At 40.5% G+C, this 25956-nt stretch overlaps 4 protein-coding genes across 5 annotated transcripts; 2 read left to right on the top strand and 2 right to left on the bottom strand.

The window, feature by feature from the left end:
* Positions 1 to 76: 76 nt before the first annotated feature.
* nup205 (nucleoporin 205) lies at positions 77 to 12349 on the bottom strand. Its single transcript, XM_055155963.1, has 42 exons — positions 12219 to 12349; positions 11466 to 11608; positions 11187 to 11358; positions 10932 to 11076; positions 10686 to 10845; positions 10372 to 10600; positions 9758 to 9922; positions 9287 to 9462; positions 9081 to 9197; positions 8861 to 8998; positions 8631 to 8781; positions 8353 to 8558; positions 8090 to 8272; positions 7959 to 8009; positions 7646 to 7855; positions 7332 to 7569; positions 7071 to 7260; positions 6868 to 6988; positions 6715 to 6796; positions 6477 to 6641; positions 6269 to 6393; positions 5603 to 5717; positions 4900 to 5049; positions 4756 to 4830; positions 4523 to 4680; positions 4084 to 4164; positions 3808 to 3999; positions 3411 to 3609; positions 3224 to 3322; positions 2994 to 3142; positions 2696 to 2887; positions 2497 to 2618; positions 2259 to 2391; positions 2058 to 2184; positions 1890 to 1960; positions 1678 to 1806; positions 1438 to 1564; positions 1169 to 1341; positions 942 to 1071; positions 701 to 829; positions 552 to 622; positions 77 to 469 (listed from the first exon to the last, which is right to left on the bottom strand). Exons 1-42 carry the CDS (start codon positions 12247 to 12249, stop codon positions 317 to 319), a joined length of 5973 nt encoding a protein of 1990 aa, XP_055011938.1. The 5' UTR covers positions 12250 to 12349; the 3' UTR covers positions 77 to 316.
* A 238-nt stretch (positions 12350 to 12587) lies between these two features.
* On the top strand, positions 12588 to 15536 carry agk (acylglycerol kinase). The gene is made up of 14 exons (XM_020934844.2): positions 12588 to 12903; positions 13126 to 13165; positions 13252 to 13331; positions 13425 to 13500; positions 13580 to 13705; positions 13789 to 13883; positions 13956 to 14025; positions 14097 to 14176; positions 14250 to 14307; positions 14414 to 14561; positions 14662 to 14759; positions 14860 to 14930; positions 15017 to 15101; positions 15186 to 15536. Exons 1-14 carry the CDS (start codon positions 12794 to 12796, stop codon positions 15312 to 15314), a joined length of 1266 nt encoding a protein of 421 aa, XP_020790503.1. The 5' UTR covers positions 12588 to 12793; the 3' UTR covers positions 15315 to 15536.
* Positions 15537 to 15713: 177 nt separating this feature from the next.
* dennd11 (DENN domain containing 11) lies at positions 15714 to 21412 on the bottom strand. The gene is made up of 9 exons (XM_020934843.2): positions 20861 to 21412; positions 20160 to 20259; positions 19403 to 19561; positions 18783 to 18936; positions 18552 to 18690; positions 18326 to 18457; positions 18094 to 18244; positions 17801 to 17869; positions 15714 to 17716 (listed from the first exon to the last, which is right to left on the bottom strand). Exons 1-9 carry the CDS (start codon positions 21231 to 21233, stop codon positions 17521 to 17523), a joined length of 1473 nt encoding a protein of 490 aa, XP_020790502.2. The 5' UTR covers positions 21234 to 21412; the 3' UTR covers positions 15714 to 17520.
* A 51-nt stretch (positions 21413 to 21463) lies between these two features.
* On the top strand, positions 21464 to 25892 carry wee2 (WEE2 oocyte meiosis inhibiting kinase). Of its 2 annotated transcripts, none has more exons than XM_020934842.2 (12): positions 21464 to 21815; positions 22025 to 22282; positions 22686 to 22894; positions 23485 to 23542; positions 23889 to 24058; positions 24135 to 24256; positions 24319 to 24465; positions 24738 to 24845; positions 24916 to 25001; positions 25080 to 25250; positions 25317 to 25465; positions 25565 to 25892. In XM_020934842.2, the coding sequence occupies exons 2-12, from the start codon at positions 22034 to 22036 to the stop codon at positions 25728 to 25730; spliced, it is 1635 nt and encodes a 544-aa protein (XP_020790501.2). In that variant the 5' UTR covers positions 21464 to 21815; positions 22025 to 22033; the 3' UTR covers positions 25731 to 25892. The 2 variants fall into 2 exon arrangements, with proteins under 2 accessions (XP_020790501.2, XP_055011177.1); XM_055155202.1 differs by having other exon boundaries at positions 21464 to 21824.
* Positions 25893 to 25956: the final 64 nt, after the last annotated feature.

Below are 25956 nucleotides of genomic sequence, written 5' to 3'. Positions count from 1 at the left end.
GCAGAATTCAATGTTGTGGTGAAGTTGAATATTGTGATTTTAAAGGTTTTCCAGTCATCCATTTTCAAAACAGGGATTTTAAACAAATTTAGAAAACATTTATTAGTCCACGAACAGAGAAAATCAAGGATATCAAATATGTTTTATGTAAAAATTTCATACAGTTTTAAATGTAGGCTACATTTCAACATTTGCCCAAAATAATTCAAGATTGGCATTATTACACAGGTATTAATGTTACTCAGACTTAAGAAAAGCAGTCGGTAAGAAGAGCTTTGCTGTCCCAGAGTTATGAACATGAGTCAGTCCATTGATCTCAGCTCTTGGTCTGTCGGACGAGGCCACGGATCCTGCGGACCAGTGCCTGGATGAAAGTGTAGCGTGAGCGGACCTGACTGTAAAGGCCCTCCACCTCCAGCAGTCTCCTCTGCAGCGCCTCCCCAAACCCAGCCGCCATGTCCCCCTTCAGCTGCAAGGACAGAACCAGGGTCGGAACCAGGGTCAGGGGTGGCACAGCTAACAATATGGAGACTGTATCAGTACAAACTTACCAGGTCTAGATCTGACTGGCTTACTCGAGAAAGACCCCGACTTCCACTCGATTGAAGCCCACTAAATAAATCTATGGAAGGAAGGGTAATGTAGTTTCTTAATACAATAATATATGAGTGCAATGACTGCAATTAACAGACTTTCTTACCATCTCCGAGACGTGATCTGTATGAACTGGCCCCAACCATCAGGGAGTCTTTAGGGTCAGTGGGAGTACAATGTAACAAGTAGTACTCCAGGTGGCGCCACAGTACAAATAAACATGTTTCAATAATATCTGGCCAGTCAGTCAAAGCTCATTTAATATTGTGTATGTTAGTAAAAATAATGCAACATCTTTGTACGTAAAGAAATTCAGATTATTATTTTCTTATCAATAGAAAGGATACATGAGCAGAGTGCTAGGAGCTTGGCTCTGTTGTTAATGAGTTGGACCAGACGTTTCTTTGCCAGCAGGCTTCTTTGAATTGAAGAAGTTTTTTCAACTGCTCCTGGACCAGCCACAAGGCCTTGGCACAACTGAACACATAGACGGGTGGTTACATTTCTAGTTCATTAGAGCACATAATGTTACTTTGAATGTAAAGATTTCAGATACATGCTCATGTCTCAGTACCTCCTTCAGCTCCTCGGGGGGTAGCTGGTCTAGGCTCTGAAGTTTGCTCAGACTCTGTCTGTGGCTCTGGTGGAAGCGGAAGAAGTCTGCAGCAGTGTTTTTCAGCAGGAACAGCACCAGGCCCAGGCTGGGGGCTCGTGAGTATAACATCGGAGGCATGGAGGATGAGAGGTCTAGAAAGAAAACATTTGTGTCAGATGTTTTTGTTTTGTTTTTCGATAAAAGGAAATAGTCTGAATCCAGTTAAGATTTGAAATAATTCCACTGACCTGGTCGGCCTCCATCTCGGCCAGCTGGCTCACTGCCAGACGGACTGAAGAGGCAGATACTGAACTGGGCCTGGGAAGAGCTCTGGAGCAGCAGGGTCTGGCAGTACTCCATAATGTTGGCACAAACCTGCAGAGACAAACTTTGTTGACCGTCTCAAACAGAGGAACTTTGTTGTTCCCACCCAAGATAATACTTTAGTTTAGTTTAACTGGGAGTGCTTTGTTGAACATTGACCTGACCTGTTGCATGGCCACCTCCATCTCCTCCCTTTGTTCAGCTGTTTCACCAGGTGCGGTGACCTCTGCCTGCTTCAGCAATCTCTCTCGTTCACTTCCTGCGAGGCGACTGAGCAAAGACAGGCACAGACGCTACAAAAATACACACAAAAACATAAATTGAATTATACAATGCAACACAGGGCAACAGCATAAAAAGTGGTAAATAACAATACCTGGAATCTAGTGATGTGACCTTGAAACTCCGTAAGCACTGCACTGTTGACTTCACCCATTTCAAGAACACCTGAGATATCAATTCATAAGTAAATGAGAGAAAGTAATATGACGGAAAACAAAAGAGCCCATGTGAGGAACAGTACAGTGTGAAGAAGGGTCTGTACCTGGCAAAGCAGTCTTACTGATGATGCCAGTGAGCAGAGAGAGCTGTTGTAACGCTCCCATACTGAGCTCCTGACAGCGCAGCAGAGACTGAATTGTGTCTGAGTGTATAATTAACCACTGAAGAATCTGGAATACAAAGAAAAAAACTTTAAAACACAATAATTCTAAACCAAACACTATATTTTACAAAGAATACTTGCCTGTGCTGCCCCCTGCTGGTGATTCATCGTGGTAGAAGTCAAAATGATCTGAAAAAGTCTTAACGCAGGCAAAAGAATCTGTCTGTAGCGGTCCATAGGACTAGGGATGAAGCCTGATGGGTCCCTCATTACTCTGTTCACATGAACAGAGACATGATTATCATAGAATGTGAGCGAAAACATGTATACTGCAGCTAAAAGCATGGAAACCTACATTTATATAAAATACATACAATACCTGTGTGCATCACTGTCTGGAACCATGTCAAATACTTGGCACTCAATGAGGTGAGCCACCAGTCCACAACGCAACAGCTCCACCGCACCCTGGCCCGTCTTAGCCACTCGAGTGAGCAGGGCCTAGAAGGGCACAGAACCTTTATACAGTTTATACAGCAGCAGTAACACAGAGGAGCGCTAAAGAATGATCTCCTCACCATTTTGCTTTCATAAATGTAGAGCGGTTTGAAGAGAGGGGGCTGTGGTGTCAGCAGGCTCTGTAAAGCACCATCGTCCTGCCTCAGACTTTCCACCAGGGTGCGCAGATACCCACTGTTGCAGATGTACAAGAGCCATTGGTTTTGACGGTCGATAGAGAGAAGTCTGTCCAGCACTGCCAAGGCAAGCAACTAAGAGAGAACACATCTTCTGTAACCTCCATTTATGTTTCTTTTATACCTTTAAAAAAATTTGACAGAGAATACAAAATTCAAAGTTTCAAAGTTTGGTCTTTACCCTACTAATTTCATGGCCATCACATGCATCTCGACAAACCACTTCCATGAGTGACTTTCCATAATTCTCAATGATGGAGAGGTTTTCTTTCTGCAGTTTGGAAAAGGTGTCCTCAGGGGAAGTAAGACGCTCCCACATTGCCTTCCCTGCTGCAGAGATAAAAAGCAAATAATAATCAACAGACAATTCAATGATTTTCTGAGACTTAAATTTCACTGCTGGATTGTTACCAGACTGCAAAGTGTCAGGTTCTTCTGGTTTCTGGGCGATTTGAAGGTAATACAACAAGGAGCCATAGAGGTGAGCACGTAGTCGCTGGTATCCACCTCCTAAAATGGTTTTAGAGTTACTTGTAATTGAACAGCTAAAATAATTACTCTCACTTAAATTATATAATAAACATTTTATATAACTGACCAGTAGAAAGAATAAAGTCGAGCAGTTTGCGAAGAATCAGGTGGAGGGAGGAGTTTGCAATGGAGGCAAACCCAGAGGACGACTCCACTCCGGTGCTCTGCTGCTCTGACAGAACAGACTGACTGAGGTGGGCGGTCAGAGTAAAGACTGCACCAGCCACAATAGGCATGAGCTCTCCAGCAGCATCCTCAGACAAGACCTGAGACAGAATCACAGTGTTTGTTAAATTACACTCGATGAATGGCCAATGGTGTATTAGTCGACCAACATATATATTTATGTGTACCACAGCACAAAGGCATGGAGCAACTTTTGAGGGTAATGCATTGGCTTCCTATGAGCTCTTTAGTCAACTCCAGCCCTATATTGTGCTACATAAGTATTAAAAAGTTCCAACCTTATCGTGCAGGTCCAGGAGCAGGTCTCTGATGATGAGCTGCCTGTCCTCGGCTGGGATGAGGTCAGATGGACATGCAGTGAGCAGCGTCTCCACCAGGCTCCTCCAGGACTGAAGAGCATGTCTTTTCGCATTTAGGCTCCGACGTACTCGGTTTCGTTCCACCACCTGCTGCAGGATCGAGTTCACCTCCTGGAAGTTAAGCAGGGATGGGTTTTAGAAAATATAGTGAAATAATTACTCTGATGTTTTGCTTGAGTTTGGTAGTTAACTAACCTCCATCAGCAGAGGCCTTTGTCCAATAGCAGCCATTCCCTGCAGAGCATTGACTTCAGCAACTAGCACTCGATGCAACAACTGTAAGAAACATTTTCAAAATGATCAAGTGAGAGAACAGTACTTCAAGGTGCACTATGCAACTTTTCTAGTGGGTGGCCCACAACCTGCTTGTCTCCTTGGACATATTTCTTTTAATGCAATGTGCCACAGTATGCCAGTAAACTTGAATTTGTTCACATACAGGTGTTTTCAATGCTGTAAAACACCTTGAAAAACAGGCATTCTTTGAGCAAAGGCAATTATCCCTAGATTTGACTGATGACACCTGCTTCAAGTTTAATGCCATATTGTGGAAAGCAACATCTACATGGAGAGAAGCAGGTGGCGAACCCTTCACCAAAAAAAAATATAAAGTGAGCTGAAAATGAAACTGTACCTTAACATTGCAAACAGTGTGTCCTTGCTCATTGACCTGCTCACAATTGGAGATGACCTGCTCTATTTGAGTGCGCTCAAAGAAGTCCAGCTGCAGGAGCTCAGGGATATCTTGACTGAAATCAATGGCATCAAGCACGCTGAGCAACTTTCTACGCACTGGAGAGATAAAACAGTTAGTATTTTGGTTACTAACTTGTACAACACATCAAATTGTAAATGTTAAAAACAAACCTTTGGAGACAGAGTCAAAATGAAGGAAACCACTAACAGATCTGGACTCCTCCTCCATACCAGACTCCCCATCAGCTAAAGACATCATAATTAAAGTCAGGTTTACGTATTTTAATTGTTTAAACAAGTATAATGAATCCTAACCTGTGTGTTGAGTGTATGGCTGGTCGTCAAGCAGAAGGTTGACTAGACGTTGTGTATGTGACCGCTGGCGATTTAATGACGTCACTCTCAGTTCAATAGCTGCAGTTTTTATTAGCCATGACATCTGGGAGAGTGCAGCAATCTGGTTATCTGTTAAAGAAGGCAAAAATACATCAAAATTAAATTCAAATGTGGATTTTACCAGCTTTATAACTTATGATTCTAAATTTTCCATGAATCAATCTTATTTGACTTAAATTGTGTATAGCACCATGATTTAAAGATCCTATATTGAACAGAATTGACAGAGTTCTAAGCCAATTTCTAATGATGTTGCCTTATCATAAACATACCTGGAGTTGTCTTTTAGTTTCATTGACACATGTTTGAGTAATGCTTTATTAGTCTGTCTACATCTCGAAAGTTCAAAATGTTCTGTTCCACCTTGTGATGTCATGAAACTGTAGTTTAGGTTAACCGCTACCTTTTACCTTCAGTTAAATGGAAACTAAAGCTTCCAGGGCTGAAACTTCCTGTATTAGCACATCATATCACAAGGTGGAATGGAGTGTTTTCAGTTTGAGAGATGAACTAAATTTGTAGGAAAGTGTAAATAAAACAAAACACAACCCTGGGTGTGTTTTTGATGAGAACATTATAAGAGATGAGGAAAAAAACTTATATGGGCCCTTTGATAACTTACTAGGCAGGATGAAAGGCAAGTGTTGCAAATGTGAGAAGAGGAAGTCTTGACTGGTCCTGAGATAGCGCATTGTGGGTCCAGAGGTGTCGGGGCATGCGCAAAGCTGGTAGATCACCTATAGCACAGATTACGTTAACACACTATAAACATTTATATTAAAAGGTGTACTATGTAACTTTTCTGGTGGAGGGTTCACCACCTGTTTGTCTCCACGGAGATCTTACGGTTTATATATATCCATTTTGCATTTACACAAGAACATGGGTTGTAATTTACCTAAAATCTTGAATTCTTACTATGAGAGGGCTCATCTCTCCATTGATCTGACATGTAAGATAAGTAAGTAAGATAAATAAGTAATATAGTATGGTGTCATTTGCCGTCTCTGTAGAGATGACACTATGACAAAGGAATAAAATGTAGGCATTATAAGCTCAAGCTTCAGCCTACACCTTTTCGGTCAATGTATGTTAAATATGACAGTCAGTGTCAGTGGAATAATGTCAGAATATACCTGTGACTAAAATAAATTAATCAAAACTGTGGAACATTCCAGACAATATCTCCATGTAGAGAAACAGATGATGGACCCTCCACCAGAAAATGTACACAGTGCACCTTTAAAGATAAAAGTATACAAAATGTGTGCCATATAAACTGCAGTACCTGATAACAGAGCTCGGCCAAATGTGGGGCTTGCTGAGTAAGTATGGGACCTGACCTCTTTTCAGTGCCCCTCTGCAGCAAACTCAATATAGAATGTAAGCAACTCCTCGGACATCCCAATACGCCTATGAATGCAGGAAAGTTATTAATTCAATTGAGTAGGATCATAATACTTGATTAACTCCCAGGGCAGAGCCTGTGGGCTGACCTGGGTCTTGAAGGTTGGTGGAGGACACTGGCTTCTTCACTTCGTAACCCAAAAGATAAAGGGCCAGGTTTGGGGTCTTTAGCTCCAAAGACGTGATGAGGAGGTTGAGAATATGAATCTGGATTTTATGGCGGATTCTTGCAGTCTTCCTTACTGAATCCAACTCTGAAAAATAAAAGCGGAAATATGAAAATGCTCCCAAATCTTTGTTAAAATACAACGTTTGACAAATTTTTACCTTCTTCCTTCTCTGTTCCCTCTTCTGCTTCTTCACTGTCCAGGCATTCCACAAAACCAGCCATCAACTTGCTGCTCACAGCCTAAAATTAATCCAATGCATTTAATTTACACCAACTACTGAGATTGTCAAAATAAGGCTTTTTTTTTTTACCTGGTCATGTATGAAATCTCCCACGAGTCTTGTTTGAATATTAGGATATTTGGCTATATGGCGCAGGATCTTTGAGCTTTGAAAAGCAGCTTCAGAATTAGAGTGACTGTGGCAAAGATACCTGAAAAAACAAGAATGAAGAACTTTGATTAAAACTATAATCTTAAATTTATATTGAATTGTAAATGTTACAAAAGAGGTACCTGGCAATATTAACAATGTGATCTGCTCTTTTGGTCTGAGAGCTGACCCCCTGCAGCAGCTGCTCCAAAGGAAAAATGAGCAAAGAGGACTGACTCTCCCTGAGGAGGTCCATGAACACCAGCTCCTTCTGCAGAGCCAAGTCCAGCAGACACAAACAATGCAGCACTGCAGACTCCAGGTGTTTTTTCCCTGTAAAAGAAGAACCATCAATATTAAAATAAAACTAAACCATGCCATGATGCAAGCACCATATATCTCACCAGGGAAGATGGCATAGGTGTCGAGCTGCCTGACCCCCTCCTCCAGCAGGCTAAGGCACAGGGCCAGTGTGGGGGAGTCGTTCAGCAGGTGGAACATTATACTGTGACCTGGAGGTTTGTGAGTGGGGATCTGCTCGCCCTGGAGCTCCACCATCTCCTGAACGAAGTCTGAGGGCTGAGGCTCGTAGTCACGCAACAGTTTGTGGAACACCTCCAGTACAGCATCTGCTACCTCCCACTGAGAGAAAGCCATATGCATTTTAAATGTTTATATAGAAGATGATTTATTTTCATCTAAATAATAAGTGTTTTACCTTCTCACCAGGCCGTCGATATGCTCTAGTAGGAAACGGCAAGAACACGCAGTCACGCAGAAAGTTTAAATATGGTTGAAAGCCTGGAACCCGAAGTCCAGCACCCAAATTAACAGGAAGGCTGCTTTCCACGAGCGTGCTGATCAAATGGCAGAAGGCTCGTGTGAGAGGATACTCCTCACAACTTGACTCAATTTCATTGAGTTCGACCTATGAAATTAAGAATAAGCACATCAAATAATTTAATCAAAGGCAAAACCACAAAGAATAATACAAACACAAATTTTAGGCACATTAAATTTAGAAATGTCACCTCAATTCCAGCAGCTTGCCTTTGCCCAGGATCTCGCACAGTCTGAAGAACCTTTAGAGAAGACAAACATTTTCAGATTTAGAAGGATAACACTGGAAAAACTATTTAAAAAGTATGAAGGACAAACATACCTGTGTGTATTCAAGAGACTGCCACAGTGAAGCTGCTATTTCCGGAGACTTCCCAAAAGCTGCCAGGCAGAGGAGAAGTTCTGCTTTCAGCACTGGAGGAACACTGCACTGGAGCAAACCCAACATCACAACCACAGGTGTCCACTGTGGATGCTCACAAAGTGCCAGGCGAGCATTTTCACTCTAAACAAAAAACAAAGAGCAGATTAAAATATTGGAGCACGTGTTTAGTTTGTGCTATATTTTATTTCAAAGTCACCTACCCATGTTATTATACTAGTGAGAAGCTGGAGAAATGCAGTTAGACCCTCCAGCTCTCTCTGAGTGATTCCTCTTATTGGTGGGTGGCGATAGTGAGCCGCATCTGGGTTTGGAAGGTCTCTTCTCAGGTTCTCGTGGTACAACATAAGAGAGTGAAAAAAGTGCTCCCATGACACTGGGCTCCCAGATACGCCCTGAATGTTGTCACCTGTTAATATCACAATAAACTGTTTATAAAGTATACTTTATTATGATTATGATGATAATGAGGCAATATTACTGTGTGTGGGTCCATTGGTTTTCAGCAGGCTGAAGCAGTAGTGGGCGCACTGTGGACCATTTGACAGCCCTTTGAGCATTCGCAGATAGGAAATGTAAAGGGTCGAGGGCAGAAGATCTCCCATCTGTCGCACAAACTTTGATAGAACAACCTGCAAAATTACAATAATAAAAAGAGTTAAGACAAGGCAAAGTTGAAAGGCTCAATTCCATTTAAAGGGATAATTTTACTTGTTTATGTGGAGGTCTTTGGATTGCCATTCCCAAGTAGGAGCCATGTAGACTGGTGTGCTGAAGGGACTCTGTGGGACACCAGAACTCCAAAGCCAGCTCCAGTCCAAAAGGGTCTTTACTGTAAAACTCTCCGATCTAGAAGTAAATGTTATAGCTCAAATTTATTATTCACAAAAAAAAGAACAGATAGTGTCGCTAGTGTGTATAGAAGACTCACTAGTGTCATGAGGTGGTCGAGATCTTTGCGCAACGATGAGGGAAGCTCACTATCCATCTGTAAAGACATGTGGACCAGCCTAGCATCTTCATCAGCGCGATTACGAAGCTGTTTCACCTACAAAATGCACAGGCATCACACACATAATGACATAACAGTGTATAACAAAAACATATTTTAGTCTATAAATACATTGCATTTTTTACCTTCATGGGCATAAGTGCCAAAAAGTCTGTGATGAGTGAATGAAGCCGGCGGGTGTAAAACTCCTCTTGGGTAAAACTCTCACATGACAAAATACCCTCCTTCATGAACAGGAAGACATCCCCAAGTAAAGCCTGGTCAGCAAGAGCTTCATCTGCCTCAGTGAACTCAACAAGGGCTGAAGATGATACAAAAGATATTCAATTATGGCATTACAGTAACAATAAAAATGTGTGAGCCTAAATTCCACTGTTTGCTACTCCACTGCACTTCTAATTGTTTTTTGTTTTTTTGTTTTGTTTTTAGGAATGCTTTTTCACAAATTTGTAGTCCAAGTGCAACAGTACTGGCAAAGTTATCCATCCAATAAATAGCAATAAAAAAAGAGTCCACAGGAGACAGAGTGTGCAGCGGTCAAGCAAACAGTGGACTCTAATGGTTAGTGGTTCAGTAGTTTTCTAGTGATACTTTACCAGATCCTTGGGGGAGCTGTGAAAGAACCCTCAGAAACAGGGCCCAGGCCAGTCGACACACAGCCTGCAGCCCAGGAAGCTTCCAGGGCTGGTTGTTCATTAGACGATTGTGAACCGCAGATACATACTGCCTCTCTGTGAGCAATGGCAAAGCCTGGAGCAAATCTGGAGGGGAACAAAAGTTGTAGCTTTCAGTAGTAATGCACAGTCCTACTGGTGCTTTGCGGTGACATCATGCTGGGGGTGTTCTACATGTATATTTATTGGCAGAATGTTCAGCAGTTACTATGGTGAAACAATGCACACAAAAAGTTAAGTTCGTCTGGGAAAAATAAACTATGTATTTAAACAACTCATTTTCAGAAGACTGTGATTAATATCTGTGTTCATGGTCCTGTTTAGGTTTATGTGTTAGGTCAATATGTGAGATATGTTTAACATCGCAAATCAATTTACCTGTTTTCCAACTAAAACAGCTCTTTCTGGTCAGAATGTGCTAAATAAAGCTGAGATTAAAGGCTACATTAATCCAAGTTAGCATTACACCCCCAGGGAATATTGATGACATCAGCTGCAAATGATCAGTTCTTCACAAGAAGTCAGTATGCGCTTACCTTCTCTGTCTTCAGTCCCCTGCTCTATAAAACTGACATCCATGCAGTAGAGTAAAGCCATGACCAGAGCAAGGTTGACACTGTCCAATGAGCCATCTGCTTGAGCTGTAACTGTCTCCAGGTGCCCAATGAGGGCCAGGGTGTCATCTTGAGACAGAGGGGACTGGCATGTCCATAAAAACAGACTGTCTGCCAGGGACTGTCTGCATTCTTTAATTAAGTCTGAAACCTGTTAAATATATGGTTGTATTGAAGTATAATCAATTTCCCAGTGTGCACTGACCACATTTTTAAAGCATGAATAAAGCATTTACCTCTTTTCTGTGTTTCTCATTGCCCAAGCCACGTTCCTTCTGTAGTCGCTCAAACTCTCGAGTCACGCTTATCTCAGAAACCAGGGTGAGGATGCGTTTGGTCAGACCCTGGCTCATAAGTTCATCTGTGAACCGCGTTGTCAGTGTCACAAGCTCTCCACTGCATGATCAACAACAAACGCATTTTATTTAAAAAAAAATATAATTTAAATAGCACTGTAAGGTTATTTAAAGATCTCTGCTAACCTTAACTCAAGGGTAAATGTTTTTCCTTGTCTTGACTGAATTAGTGTACGGAGGGAATTGGCCACACAAAGCTTCCCATCCCAGTAGAGCAGCACAGCCACTAGCCCCCGTTTTAGACCAGGAAAATGAGGCTGCTGTTGCTCTCCTAAGGGTGAAATGTCAAAAGGTGTGGAGGTTGACACTCACAGGAAAAAGTAAAAAAAAAAAAAAAGAAATAATAACTGCACATTCAGTCTGCACATTCATAAACATTACCTGCCAATAGGAGTTCTAATGCTGCCAACTCTCCAATATCAAAGAGATCACTGAGGATGAAGGCTTCTGACAGCAGCTCCTCTGGAAGGAGGCGAGATCCCTGTTGGCCCTGAACGGTAATTCCTTCAGTACTGGCTTTGCGTACTTTCTCTCTCTGTTCTGAACTCTTGGGCTGTAAGAGTGAACACAGGATGAATGGATGTCTTATTATATCATAGATTGTTCGTGATTGTTGATAATAAAGGAATAATTCGATGAATTCTTAGATGTTTGACTCACTGGATTTTTAAACAGTGGCAGAAAGTGTGACTTGTGTTTTTTTAGCAGCAGATCAAGAAGATGGACACTGTCTGGCTGCTTCCTCGTCACAGCTGCACTGACAGTTTCTGAGAGCTCTTTGAGTGGGCCCCACATACTGGCACCTGAAAAGATGAAAGTGACACATACCTTGTTAATTAATGAAGTCTTGACAAGCCAAGAGAGACAGAAGAGAGATACTGTGAAATCACTGAACAGCTTTCTACTTGAATGCTTACAGCTATATGTGCAATTCTTATACAGTACAATAACAAAACTGCTCTCAGCAATATGTAGACTTTAAAAAATGTGTTCTCATGTTAACTTCCAGAATCGCAGTGTAACACAATATGCACAATATTCGCAGTTTCACTTTTGCGCCACGTAAATACACATATATTAATTATACACAATACACGTATTGGATTTTAAGTCGGCTCATCCGGCAGAACAAAGGGAAAATGTGACATTTCCACGAATATTATACTTTAGTGTAGTAGTTCTCCAACAAACTACATTTAAACTTGTTGACAAAATACATTTTATTGCCTTCGATGCTAAGCTAAATTAGCCCAGCCCTCTGAATGAGCACCATGTGGATAGAAAACTGAACAAACGACAATCGAAAAAAATGAAAACCAGGCAAAATCAGATTTATTTATATAGGCACGTAATATATATTATAGGTACAAGGCACAATGGTTCCATTCAATACAAGAAAAATGTAATACATACCTGAATTTACCGCCATCTGCGCCGCCATCATGAGCCTAGACAGCGGGGCAGAAGCTACCGTGCAGAGCCAGTCAGAAATTTAAAATATCCTTATTATTGTCGCTTTTGGGTCAGAACTGTGGAGAAAACACAAGCAGTAGAGTTCAAAGCAAAATAGTCTACATTTATTTCATTATTCCAAGCTGTTAAATTATATTTTTTTAATTCATTCAGGCAGGGTCCTGGGTGCTCGAGCTCCCGTCTTGTCAAAATTGGGAAATGTAGTTCAAATGATATAGTTATCTGAAAATACGATATTACATGTTTGTGTGTGTTCATTTGAAACAGGACAATTAAAACATATGTTTTTGTTTGTGGCTATCCTAAATTCTGTTCAAAATACAACATAATGCATAGAGTAACAATCTGTGGGAACCGATAACCCGGTACTAATGCTTTACGGTCTTGTTTTACTCCGTCTTCTTTCGAGTTGCACTGGATCGCCCATGCCCGAGAGTAGATCGTCTTTGAAGGTTTTTTCGTTACCTCAAATCAGTTTTAGTTCCTCTGCAATGTAAATATTCATCGTCAACATCATGGCCCGAGTTGTTAGAGTGTTTCGTACTCTTCGGAACCACTGGAAGAAGTCAACAGTTGCTTTTTGCGTCCTGTCATATGGAGGACACTGGCTGTATGGAAAACACTGGTGGGTCCTGCTGTATTTTTAATATACAATATTGATTGTGAGAAAAGTAATTTCCCAGCCCCACCTTATCCTTAGCGTGGCTATCATATGATGTCGATTTAAGTATATTATACTTACATTGTCCACATCACCAACCTTTTCTTCAGGTGTAGCACCTATTAGAGGCTTCACGTAGCCTACAATTGAATAAAATAATTACTCTATTTTCTGTTTTTCGTTTAGTGATAATCTCCTGCGGAGGGAAGCTTGTTTAGAGGCCAGGGTAACGCTTCACCTTTTCCCTTATAAATGCAACTCTGATTATTGTGTGGCAATAATTATTTATAGTGTTTATTTTATATCTTTCAGGAGTTTGGACGTCAACTGATTGGTTCACAAGAGCGACTCAAAAAAGCTACTGTCATTTTAAACCCTGCAGCTTCCAAAGGGTAAGAAAATGCATTTTGCAGTTACAAAATATTTTTTGTCATTAATAGAATTTAATATTTTCTATATTATCTTGTGTTTCTCAATTTGCTCAGAAAAGCCAACAAACTTTTTGAGAAAAATGCAGCTCCTATTTTGCACTTAGCCGGAGTCGACTTTACCATTGTCAAGGTATTGGTTTGTGCTCATTTATTTGTTACAAATAAATCTGTCCTAAAATAATAATTAAGACACTTTCTTCTAACCACAGACCGACTATGAAGGACAAGCCAAAAAACTAATTGAATTGATGGAACAGACAGACATGTTAATTGTTGCTGGAGGTGATGGTACGTTGCAGGAAGTGATTACAGGATTACTACGTAGACCAGACCAGGTGTGTAGATCTTTGTAACTGGTTTAATTGGTAATTTGTACAAAAATCTCACTTAACATCTTTGTAATCTTCAATGACAATAGGAAAATTTCAGTAACACACCTATTGGGTATATTCCTCTTGGGTCTCACAACTCTCTGAGCCCAAGTCTTCATCTCCTCAGTGACAACCAAGTCAAGTAAGTATTGTCAGTTGTTATTTTGTGCCATTAAGAACAACATATTTTTATCAACGGTTTTATGTATTTTAGACATATTCTTTCGGCTACACTTTCAATTCTAAAAGGAGAAACAGTGCCACTAGATGTTCTGCAAATCAAAGTGAGAATAAATACATGCTATACTATTGCTATATGCATTTTTTCTTTTACTGTTACTGTATGTGATTGTAGGGAGAAAAGGAGCAGCCAGTATTTGCTCTTATGGGACTTCGATGGGGAGCTTTCAGAGATGTAGCCTCACGTATTAGCAAGTAAGATAAATTGATTATCACGCACATACATATTTATCTAGGCAAAATAGTAATTGTTAATTTTTGATCATAGATATTGGTATCTTGGGCCACTGAAGACAAAAGCAGCACACTGGTTTAAAACACTGCAGGTAAGAAACCAGATTATTGTTTTTGTTCACTACAATTTATAGATTAATAAAGATATATTTGGAGCTTGTGGTTATGATCTTAATTTTTCCTTTTTGCTATCTTCAGGAGTGGCCTTTAGTACGAGAAGTTACAATATCATATTTGCCCCCAAATCTACGCCCCCCTGACTTACCCACTCAGAAACCCCCCAGGCCTAGTTTGCTGCACCGCATCATGAAACGGTTAAAAAACTACTGGAATCCACCAGTTGAAGGTAAGCAGCTATAAATTTGTTTGTTTTTTTGCAGAAAATAGAGATGGTAATTTTTCATAACCATCCTCATTGTTGAATGTGGTGTATTTGTCCCTTTTAGAGCCTCCAAAACCCGAAAAGCCTGAGAAGTGGGAAGAGAAAACGTTGTCTACCTATGAGCTGTGCATTCATACGCACAATAAAAATCCAGTTACAAGGGTTTGTATTTGTAAAATTGTTCTGCAAGATTTGAGTTCAGTGAATGAAATCTATTTGAATAAGGTTTGGGAAAATAATACTAAATTATGAAATCTTACAGCGGATCTATGACTCCTTGATGATCTCTGCAGAGCCTGATGACTTCACTGTGAGCGAATTCATCACAGTTGGGTTAGTAGTTACATTTACTAGTATATAAACACATTTATATAAACACATGCAGAGCCATTTAACACGACGTCTATGCTTTTGTCTAGATCCAAAAAGGACGAAGACCCAAGTATATTTACTAAGGCTTCTACAGAAGTGGAAGCAAGTGCATGCATGCTGCAACTGCCTGAGGTTAGAGACAGTCCATCATGCACTCTTCTTTTCAGTAGACCAGTAAATGTTTCTTTTCTTATGTTACTTTTTTTAACCCTGCAGGGAACTGGTGGCTTCTATAACATAGACAATGAGGAGTATGAGGCCATGCCAGTGGAAGTACGGCTGTTGCCAAGGAAACTGCGTTTTTTTATTAGTGCAGAGCGCCGAAGCCAGCTAGAAACGCAGTGATGAGAGGAAAACAGTAGCAACCACAGGGATACAACAGACTCTGAGCTGACTAAAGTGTAATTCCACTATCTTTCTTTATGCAAAAAGTTAGTCTTTTCCACTATATTAAGAAAAAAAAAGGATTTGTTTTACTATATGTATTTAATATATCAGATGGATGTTGAGGTGGAGTGGAGATAGTATTAACAATTAAACCAAACTACATCTACCTGAAGAAATGCTAAAAACTAAAAACCTGTAATGCTTAATGTAGAAGTAATGCTAAAGTCTTGACTGTTAGAAGTGTATGTCCATGTAAAGTGTCCTGTCCAGTTAAAGTGCAGAAACCCATATTATTTAATTATAAATTATTTAAGTACATACAACATAGCAGGGTATGGAAAGCACAGTGCAAAAGCATTGACACTCTTGACTGTAACAATGTTTTATTGTTTCACAATGGCAGTACTGTTTACTTAACATATGCTCATGCTCTGACCTCAGTTTACATTACTGACAACTCAGACAGCTCTTTGATGTGTGGATATGGATTTATTTGTGGATTTTGGAAGTGCTAAGACCACTGTGCTGACTATGTAATGTGGTTGTTTTCTATGACATTCAGTGAACTACTACTTATCTAAGCTGAAATGTGTTAATGTCTCCACTTAGTGTTTAGTCCAGTGATTTTAACAGTATATGCAAATCTTCAAAAGGCAAACACTAAAATGGGAGAACATATTAGCGGAATTATAAACCTACCAATCCAAATATTATTGGATAGTATTTAAAAAGAATAAATCCTTTTAACAAAGACACACACAATAACAAATGTCACGTTTCCATAAGGCCCCATTTGAAGTAAAGCTTAAACACCCATTTCTTTATACAGCTTTTAGTGCACTTTTCACTGACCCTCCCAGAAACCATTCTATAAATCTTTATAAAATTCTGCCTTTCCCAGCTTATGAAATATGTATTGACATAATTACATTGACTTCCTTCTGCACATTAATTATGCATTCTAGAGATCATTTAAAAATCCATAAGAATAGATAGCTGGCTCAAAACTAGCCATTACATTTTGAGTTTCATCTGGGTGTACTATACACTGCAGAGCCGCTTTGAATCAGATGCTCAGAACACAGCAGACTGCCTCCCTGTCTAATAGCCAATGAAGGAGGACTTAAACTTTTACTCTTGCTGTTATTGTTATCATACATATTTGCCAAAGAGACAAGTGGAAGACTTCTCTCTCAAGAGCGTTTGAATGCCCCAAATGCTTTCAACAGGTCAGACTTTTTTCCTGCATATTTCACCTACTTTAGAATAAACTTGCTGGCTAAATGACATCCTCACCCAACAATATACAAACACGGTGTATAATAGGAAACAGTCCAGTGTCAGACATGGTGCAGCATTTGTGAAAGGTTAGTTATAACTTCACATTCATTGAACAGGTAAAAGACATCCACAAGTCTTCACTAATTATAAACATTTAAACATGTAGCCATCTCCAGTGCCCTCACATATATGACATAATTACACTTTCCAAAAAAGTGCATTAAATAATAAAATATCTGTATGCTCCTAGCTAAAGAAAAATTATCTGACCACCTAAAATAAACAAAACAAAAAGTAGAACCATTTCAGCAAAATACAATGTTAGTCAATTAGTTAAATTGTTGGTTATCAATTCTATTTCTATTGATACCTTTTCAACAAGGCAAATGTGATACATGATAAAACCTAATGCTGACAAAATAGTATAAGGGGAACATAAAAAAGCCCCTATGATATTGCATTAACTTGTATCTATATAAAATGTATCTATATTTGCATTTTATGAAGGCTTTAGGACTATGCTGCTGGAGCACAATGTAATATTAAACTCTTTGAACATGTGCGAAATCAAGTGGGAATAAGAGATCAGCTTCCAGTGCTTTTCAGGTGCCATAGAAGTGCATACAAAAAACAACTCTTGTCAATAACCGTATTGCATGACTGTGAGATGAAAGGCCAAGACAGTCGATCCATTGTTAACTCACCACGTACAAACAGTGTCCATGAGTCTGATCAAACACAGATAGGGTAATAGACCACCCAGTAGGCAACATATATAAGACCTGGGGAGGAGGCAGTGTCGTCAGTGTCTTGGTGCATTGGCCATAAAAGGCACGAGTATCCAGTACCTCCCAAAGCTTTTTTTTCCCAGATTGAACAAGACTCATGTGCAGCACAAATTGTCTATGACCAGTGTTATGTCCATACCATAGACCTCCAGTAGGTCCATCAGAAATGAGTGGTCCCCCTGAGGATCCAGCCCCATGGCCCTCACATGCTCAGAGGTGAGGGTAGGGTCGACACTGCCTGCCACCTCTGAAAGTGTCTGAAAAATGCGGTTATTCAGCTCCATGAAGAACCTGGTGAAAAGAAGTGAAAAAACACCATTAGCCAAAGATACCCATTAGTATTGTCTTGGCTGGACCAATCTGCCACTGACTCACAGAATAAAAAGATCCTCTTCATTTGAGGTGCAGTCAGCATCAATCTCCTGTGAGTACAGCAGCATTTGCCTAGAGAAAATGATAATAATAATTTGCATTTCTACCGCTGATGTGATACCAACATCCGTCCCAATTATCAACTTTGCGGCTAAACGTTACAAACTTTTCCATTATGTAAAAATTATGCTTTCTAATAACACTTCACCTTTGTATAGACACAACAATTTTATGATCATATTGTTGAGGCAGTAGTCACAGAAGATGGTTAAATATTCACTAAAGGAATGAGGTACCTTTGCTCCGTGAGTTTCCTGTACTTCTCTTTATCAGCTGCATTGACTCGCAGCAGTGGCTGGAGGTGGCTTCTGTGTGTTTTTACATTCTGGTTATCAATGTAAACGTCATACAGCTCCTTTTTCTCCTCAAATATTTTTTCTGTCGTGCCTTGAATCAGAACACATTGTTTTGTAAGTTAATAATTAATGTCATAAGAGCTAAATCATTTTAAGTAAATGTTTTACATACAAGCCACATATGACATTTCAGTTTCCAGGGCAGGGATGTCAGCTATATTGACATAGAAGAAAGGCCGTAACTCTGGAACAGACACTCCAATCCCAGGTATTGAGATGTTAGCCAGACAGCAAAGACAGTACACTGTACATGAAAAGTACAAGGGGTATCATACATCTATGCAAATTAAATAGTAACAAAACCAAATGTTAATTAAATATTTGTTCAAGCATGTCACCTCTGTAGCAGACCACACCTACAGGTGGAGGGGAAAAGATGAGAAGACGTTTTCTTAGCAGAGCAAACTTCCACAGCACCATAATATGCTCGCCGAAAAACTGGATGAACTGGGACATGCAGCCAGCTGGGTGTGTAATCTATGTTGGAACAAACAGCCAAATAGTTTTATTTTTTTTGGCATACATTTGTCATAATTAACGAGAATGTATGAAACTGAAAGAAATCAGACCTTCATTTCAGGGTGCATGCAACGGTTTACGTTAGTTACACTCCAGGTTGGACAGGCATTGACAAGGCCATTTCCTTTTTGAGGTAGGACAGCTTTCTTGTCCTCATAGAATGCCTCTAGTGGAGAGTATTGGCCTGGGCACTTCAGCTGGTGTCTGTGGAGAAATAAATAGTGTATTAAACATTTTGTAATTTCTGTAATAATTAAAAATATGTTTGATACATTAACAGCGACTCATACCCTCATGGACACTAAGACCCTCATTTACATGCATGCATTTGAATTAAACTTAATGTGTGTTGCTTCTAATACTTAGTGAATGTGAAGCTTACACAGACAGTAAAATGCTATACCCCTATACAATACTTGCATGAAATAAAAATTAAAATATAATTAACATTTACTATTAAAGTTGATATATATGCATATGAATGGGCTCTTTTAGCTATAACTGTTACTAGGACTCTAGCCTCATGTTTAATAGATGAGAACATTTGAAAAACAAAAAGCGTGAACATCAGTGGGCAGATGAAAAGAAATGTGTGTGTGCTCTTGTGCGGCATGTGTGTGAAAAGGGTAGAGGCCGGGCTCAGGCTAACTCAAACAGTAAAATCCCTCACCTGACTTGGTTTTCAAGGAAGTGCATATAGCGATACAGCAGAGTGTATGAAGGAGACAGTATTCCTACAGACTTCATCCTGGCTCCTCTCTCCAGCTCACTCTCCACTGGCATGTTGGCAAAACAAGCAAGTCCAAAATAACAGCCTTTACGGAAATATCTAAAAAGTGCAACACAGGAATTCAATTAGTTGGCTTTTACTTTAAAGTTGTCTCAAAATGTAACAATACTTTCCACTAACAGAGAGCAAATTAAAGGTCCTACATTATGTAAAATTGAGTGTTATGAGTTTTAAGACATGTTATAATGCTGTTACCTCATCAAAAACATACCTGGAGTTGTGTTTTATTTCATTCACAGAAGTCTGAGTGATCCTGTTTTGTTCATTTGTCTTTATCATCAAAGCTCAAATCGCTCTCTTCCACCTTGTGATGTCATGAAGCAGTAGTTTTCAGCTACGTCTTACCTTTTGTTCAGTAGAGATTGGCAAATTCAGGGCTGAAATCATCCAAATGATTCTAGTGAAGGTATATTAAGTTTAAAAACACAGTGCAGCGCTTCCTGTATTAAAACCTGACATCACAAGGTATGTTATTTTCATATATAATATTTTCAGTTTGACAGAATCTTGAATATGTAGGATTTGTGAGTTAAACATGTGTAAATGAAACAAAACTTAGGTCCAGGTATGTTTTTATGAGGAAACATTACAGCAACAACAAGAACATAGTGGAATATGGACCCTTTACGCTACATACATAAAATCATTAGTGATGCGATGAGAACCACTGGCCATCGACTTGAACTCAACCCCATCCAGACTTATGTCATGAGGCAAACACCACTCCACCATGTTCCCTGTGATTCAGAAGGAGAAACACATAAATACAGAAATAAAACTTCTACAACTCATCACACCGTCATCCACACTTTCATCTCAACCGCTTCCTCTTCATTCTGACTCTGTCTTTCACTTGTGCCTTTGTAGAGTTCAAGGACAGAGAACAGACTGACTCAGCAAGTGTGACCACCTGACACTGTCCCATACATTTAAAACAGAAAGCTTCAATAGTGTTGTTTCCATTATTTCTTCATGCCCTTTAGTTGATTGCACCATGAAATAAGAGGAAGTGAAATGACATTAATCAAGAAGAATTAAAGACTTGTTGGAGGTGAGGACCTTAAGTAGTACCTCTTAGTAACAGCGTTTCAAATTCTCAGTTTCACAGTAAGTTGTGAAACATAGGAGGCGATAATAAACTACTATTTTGTGCAGATATCTAATGTATTCCAATGTAATACAGACAAATTGGCAGCCACATTGTTCAGTATGATACGCCATATGGTAGAATTAAGATACAAATAGGTTGGCTACAGACCATATAATTCATAGCATTTAATTTAGGCCTAATTATTTTATGACTCAGTCCATAGTCAACAACATAATAATCATGCTCACCTGATCTTGTATCAAAGGTAACTACAAAAACGGCCACAATCTGATCCTTTTCCTCCCACTGGTCTCTCAGTGCCAGCACGGGGAAATGAGCATCTTTGCGATCTCTGCTGTGGTAGCACGGATGCTCCCTCCGATGCCCACGGGGCTCAAGAAGAGGACGGGCCGGATTTTGCTCCACGATACGAACCACAGTCCCACCCTTCGGAGTGCAGGTGACGGTAGAGTCCACCGCAATGCACCCATGTGGACGCACTGGCGCCTGCGAACTTTTCTCCGCTGCTGCGTCTCGTTGTGGGGAAGCCGCCTTGGTCGGGTCTGGACGTGGGATCTCCTCCCAATCTAGCAGCGGGGCTCGGTCCGACTGCTCCACCATGATCTCACCAATCTGAGAGAAACTACGGGCGGAACAAAGACGGTTTAAAATCTAAACAAACGCGTTAAATGTGTCCCTGATGCCTGTACATGGTTTACAGCCGCTCCCTGGCTTGTTTTCCAATCTATTTGTAAGCGTGTCACATCCACTGACGGAGCCTCTCCCTCTCCAGCCTCTCCTCTGCTCTCTGTTGTCATTACGTCACACACTTCCGCCCACATGACGACGAGGCCAGAGCCATATACAGACTGTGGAGCCAAAACATTCAGGCTCTTCTTATTCTGCACCTCACTGAGCAGCACAGGGCCCAGGTTTAGCAATATTTTATGACCATTTGAAAAATAGCGTTGACAACTTTAACCTTTATAGCTTTTTTTTTTTTACTAGGTTGTGCAATGTGATGCATTATGCCAAAAAAAATGTTGATGGGTTCGTGAGCGTTGGCAACCCTCAAAGCCAGGTGCGCGCTCCAGAAAAGCTCAGCCAATCAAAAACTTGGCTGAGTTTACTTAAACAGGAAGTGATTTACATTTGTGGCGCTAAATTCAAGATAGTGGTTAAGCCAGAAGAGTGGGTTGGCTGGTAAGTAATGTAAGTGGAGTAGGCCTGTAGTAGGTAGATATAGTATGTTTATGTAAACTATGAGCTTATTTTTTAAAGACAAATCTTATGTGATAGCCTATTTGCTTGCCAATTTCACTTGGATTTTTTTGGCTGTGCCCTTCATAGTAAACACTGAAGTCTACATTGACTTAAGCCAGTAATGATCATGATTCTGTCACTTTCCAAAGCCCATAATCATGGAGGCATTGGGAGGAATCAGTCAGCAATTATACTTCTCCAGTTGTGATGAGGACAGCAGCAACAGTGACAACAGCCTGGATGAGTACAGCTTTAGGATCCAGAGCAAGAGCCCCACCTGCAGAACACCTGTAGCCCAGCACCATCGCAGGAGCCACACACAGTCCTCACCTGCCCACTGCACCAGCCCCATACCGTATGCGTCCTGGAGAAAACTGAGGCTATGTGACTCTCCAAGCACGCCAAAGGTGGGTACAGTCTTCACATGAAAACATTTGTGCATCAATATCTCAAAAATTATTCTGTCAACTGGACGGTTTTAGAGAGCCACCTCTAAGCATCATGTTCGGCTCTGACAGGGGTCTAGTAAGCGGCAGCCTTAAATATCTATCTAAAGGAAGGAGCTAACTACACTGAAACTAGCACACTCGCATTGTTTACAGTAAATATTAATACTCATTATTGTCTCTTAGTCACTTACCAGAACCCTGTCAGAACTGAAGAAACTACTTTGAGTAGCACTGAAACCTATTCACTGTAATGTTTTTGTCCAGATGACAGAATAAACTTTTCTTTTGCTATGTGCTCTACCTGGATGACCGAGGGACAGACATTTATCAATATGAAGGGATTGCCTTTGTTGTTTTGTAGAGCCTTCTATCAAAATCATCACAGCTTTGCTCTAGCACTAAGACCAGTTACTACGAGAGGTCCCGTCGTTTTAGCTCTCTACCCTTAAAGAGTGTCCAGGCTCCATCTGTCAATGTAAACCCATTCACTCCAGACACGGTGCGTCGGACGAGCGAGCAGCAGTGTAAACATGGCTTCAGGAGTGACGATGACGATGATTATGGCCGCAGGTACACACAAGTTACACTACACTGGGAATCAAAGTACATCTGGCAAGCTTATGATTATGCCCATCCATTAGTAAGGACCACCTTGACTTTATTTTACATGTAGACTAGGGGTGCCCAAAGGGTGCCTGTGGGCCAAACTTGACCCTCTGGGGCATCTAAATTGGCCTGCGAAAGAGCTCTGAAATTTTAATCTATTTTGATTCAATTTTGATTTGAAAAGACTGTTAGATGAGAAGAAGCCCAGTCCTGTCTATTTCCTAATATTCCAGTGTAAGTCCGTGTAATCATACATTTCTTTGCAGAAGAACATTTTTATGTGCAAACTGGCATTAGGTTTACCCCACGACCCGCTAATGCACTTTTTTTTTTTGGCCCTCCGAATAATAATAATAAACTTTGGGCAACCTGATGCAGACAATGATCATTATAGACCAGAGATATTCAGGCTGGTTTGAGAGGGAGGGAGGGACGGAGCGAGCGAGGAGATGAAATATATAATATGTAATGTATAGTAGTGACAGCAATAGGTGTGCGTGAAGTGTGGTCCTGCATCTCAGCCTAAAATAACTTCTCTTCATAATGTCTTACAGAATCAAACACAGTCTCACATCATCTGAGGAGGATGATGAAACATTTCTTCCACCAAAGGTACAATTTGTGTGTGTGCGTGCGTGTGTACTCCCACATAGTTGCCTCAGCTGTTTTTTTTAATGTTTTTTATTACCAGCATTCATCTCGTTCCACCTCCTCATATTGTCTGTGTTGTCCAAAATGGCACACTGACAGTCATCTTCCGGATTTTCTAAGGAATCACCGTAAAAAGCTCGTCAGCCTTCCACAAAACCTCTTTTCTGGTGGAAATCGTACCATATTTGGTTTCATGCCCAAGAAAAACTCTTGTTTGTAGGCACGCACGAGCCCATACAAGCTCTATGACGTCTTTCTCCTTCAGAGACTTCTGTAACACAGGACTTCCCATCTGTTTATCTGGCAGAGGCGAGCTGTGCAGGCCCTCATGCTATCGCGGTACGAGAGTGAGTTCTTGGAGCTGGAGTGCATTGGCGTGGGCGAGTTTGGGGCAGTCTATAAGTGTGTCAAGAGGCTGGACGGTTGCTTGTATGCCATTAAACGCTCTCGTCGGCCACTTGCAGGCTCTGCCAATGAGTGAGTCAACTGTATGTCAATAACTAGTTTATTATTCACTGGTCTTAACTAAAGGATCTTTCTGATTTTTCTGTAGACAGCTGGCTCTTAAGGAGGTGTATGCACATGCTGTTCTTGGACACCACCCACATGTTGTCCGATATTATTCAGCTTGGGCAGAAGATGATCACATGATTATTCAGAATGAATACTGTGACGGTAAGATTAGACACATTTTACACTGGACAGAAATGTTTGTTTATTTCTGTCTTGGGACTAAGGTGGAAGTCTAAATGACATCATTGTAAAGAAGGAGGAGCAAGGAGAACTTTTTTCAGAAGCTGAGTTGAAAGATTTGCTTCTTCAAGTGTCCATGGGTCTAAAATATATCCACAGTTCCAGCCTTGTACACCTGGACATCAAGCCAAGTAAGTCTCACCAATGGTAAATGGTGATTGGTACAGAAGGCATACTGTATACTCTACTACATACATCAGATAGAGAAACAGTCTATAATTAGTAATTTGTTGTTTTCTGTTGCACCACTGGCCAAGTTCCACAATTTTACTTACAAAAGTAAATCAATTCAGACAAAAACATGGAAATATAAACTGCAGTTTTCAGGAGGGTCTTCTCTCAAATGTGAAAAGGCTGCAATTGCATATGGCATTTTAAAATTCTCTGTTAAATCTGCTTGCAGGTAATATTTTTATTTGCCAGCAACAAAGCAAAAGTGCCTCAGCAGGTGAAGGAGAAAGTGAAGAGGAAGATGAAACCAGCATGTCTGCTGGTGTAATTTATAAAATAGGTTGGTTTTGTTGTAAGAACATGCCTGATCCGAGGATGGCTTTACACATGATGTGTTGTTAATTTTCTAGGGGACCTTGGACATGTCACGTCAACTAACAATCCTCAAGTCGAAGAGGGTGACAGTCGCTTTCTTGCCACTGAAGTGCTACATGAAGTAAAGTTTCAGCTTGTTTGTTACTCTATCTAGATTTGTACTTTTCTAAACAGACAACGGATGTAACACTTACTACAGGACTACAGCCAACTTCCTAAAGCTGACATTTTTGCTCTGGGCCTTACGGTGGTGTTGGCAGCTGGAGCCACTCCACTTCCTCAAAATGGAGATGAGTGGCATAGTCTCAGAGAGGGCCAACTCCCCAAACTCCCACAGGTCCTTTCACCCCCTTTTGGAGCTTTACTTCAGGTATACTGTTTTAAAATTACATAAAAAAATAGAATAAAATTTGATTAAATTGTTTTTGTTTTGTAGTTATTGATAGACCCTGATCCAGCAAAGAGGCCATCTGCTAAGGAGCTCTGCAAGCACCCAGTGTTGAAGGATGAAGGGTCAGAAAAACTAGCTGCTCAGCTACGTAAAGAGCTAAATGTTGAGAAGTTTAGGTCTGCAATGTTGGAAAAGTAAGTAGCCTCATACTAAAATTCTAAAATTGTAATTAAAGTAAAATAGAAGTAAAGAGCATAAACAGGATGTGATTACAATACATGTTTAACCCACAGAGAACTGAAGGAGGCTCGTCTGGCTGCCTTTTCACCAAAACAGACACCTGATCTCAAGTTGAAGCCTATTGAGAAGTTGAGGTCTCAACTCAACTCGGGCAGAAGACTTGTTGGCAGGAAAGTAGCACGCTCCATGAGCTTTGGGTGTTCAGGGTATGGGGTCTGATGGGCCCCCATACTTTACTCCTGTCCCCTACTGAATTAGCCCATGTTTGATACTGCTAACATGGCTTTTGTCTATATGCCTACTACTACAATGCCTCATCTGACATGTCTGGATTCGAATGCGTTTTTAATTTACTGTAAATAAACATTTTAACAATTTTAAGTTATTGTGAGTGGCATGATTAATGCAGAACAGTTGTGAACAAAACCACAACTGGGACTTTCCA

Source organism: Boleophthalmus pectinirostris, unplaced genomic scaffold, assembly GCF_026225935.1.
Source record: "Boleophthalmus pectinirostris isolate CB_2022bp ecotype Guang Dong unplaced genomic scaffold, ASM2622593v1 HiC_scaffold_2, whole genome shotgun sequence".
Lineage (NCBI taxonomy): Eukaryota > Metazoa > Chordata > Actinopteri > Gobiiformes > Gobiidae > Boleophthalmus > Boleophthalmus pectinirostris.
The sequence above is the reverse complement of the archived record's forward strand: the minus strand, read 5'-3'. Positions and strand labels throughout refer to the sequence as shown.

Bases quoted from the DNA above. Each gene is read 5' to 3' on its own strand.
- nup205 (XM_055155963.1), bottom strand. From the start codon at position 12,249: ATGATGGCGGCGCAGATGGCGGTAAATTCAG. The intron at 8,559-8,630 runs GTAATATTGCCT...TGATATTAACAG, and splicing joins AACCAATGGACCCACACACA to GTGACAACATTCAGGGCGTA. The intron at 3,323-3,410 runs GTCAGTTATATA...AAACCATTTTAG, and splicing joins CGACTTTATTCTTTCTACTG to GAGGTGGATACCAGCGACTA.
- agk (XM_020934844.2), top strand. From the start codon at position 12,794: ATGGCCCGAGTTGTTAGAGTGTTTCGTACTCTTCGGAACCACTGGAAG. The intron at 13,166-13,251 runs GTAACGCTTCAC...TATATCTTTCAG, and splicing joins AAGCTTGTTTAGAGGCCAGG to GAGTTTGGACGTCAACTGAT. The intron at 14,562-14,661 runs GTAAGCAGCTAT...TGTCCCTTTTAG, and splicing joins CTGGAATCCACCAGTTGAAG to AGCCTCCAAAACCCGAAAAG.
- dennd11 (XM_020934843.2), bottom strand. From the start codon at position 21,233: ATGGTGGAGCAGTCGGACCGAGCCCCGCTGCTAGATTGGGAGGAGATC. The intron at 18,937-19,402 runs GTGAGGGATTTT...ATTTCTCCACAG, and splicing joins TTCCTTGAAAACCAAGTCAG to ACACCAGCTGAAGTGCCCAG. The intron at 18,691-18,782 runs GTCTGATTTCTT...GTTCCAACATAG, and splicing joins GCATGCACCCTGAAATGAAG to ATTACACACCCAGCTGGCTG.
- wee2 (XM_020934842.2), top strand. From the start codon at position 22,034: ATGGAGGCATTGGGAGGAATCAGTCAGCAATTATACTTCTCCAGTTGT. The intron at 25,002-25,079 runs GTAAAGTTTCAG...CACTTACTACAG, and splicing joins CCACTGAAGTGCTACATGAA to GACTACAGCCAACTTCCTAA. The intron at 25,466-25,564 runs GTAAGTAGCCTC...TTTAACCCACAG, and splicing joins AGGTCTGCAATGTTGGAAAA to AGAACTGAAGGAGGCTCGTC.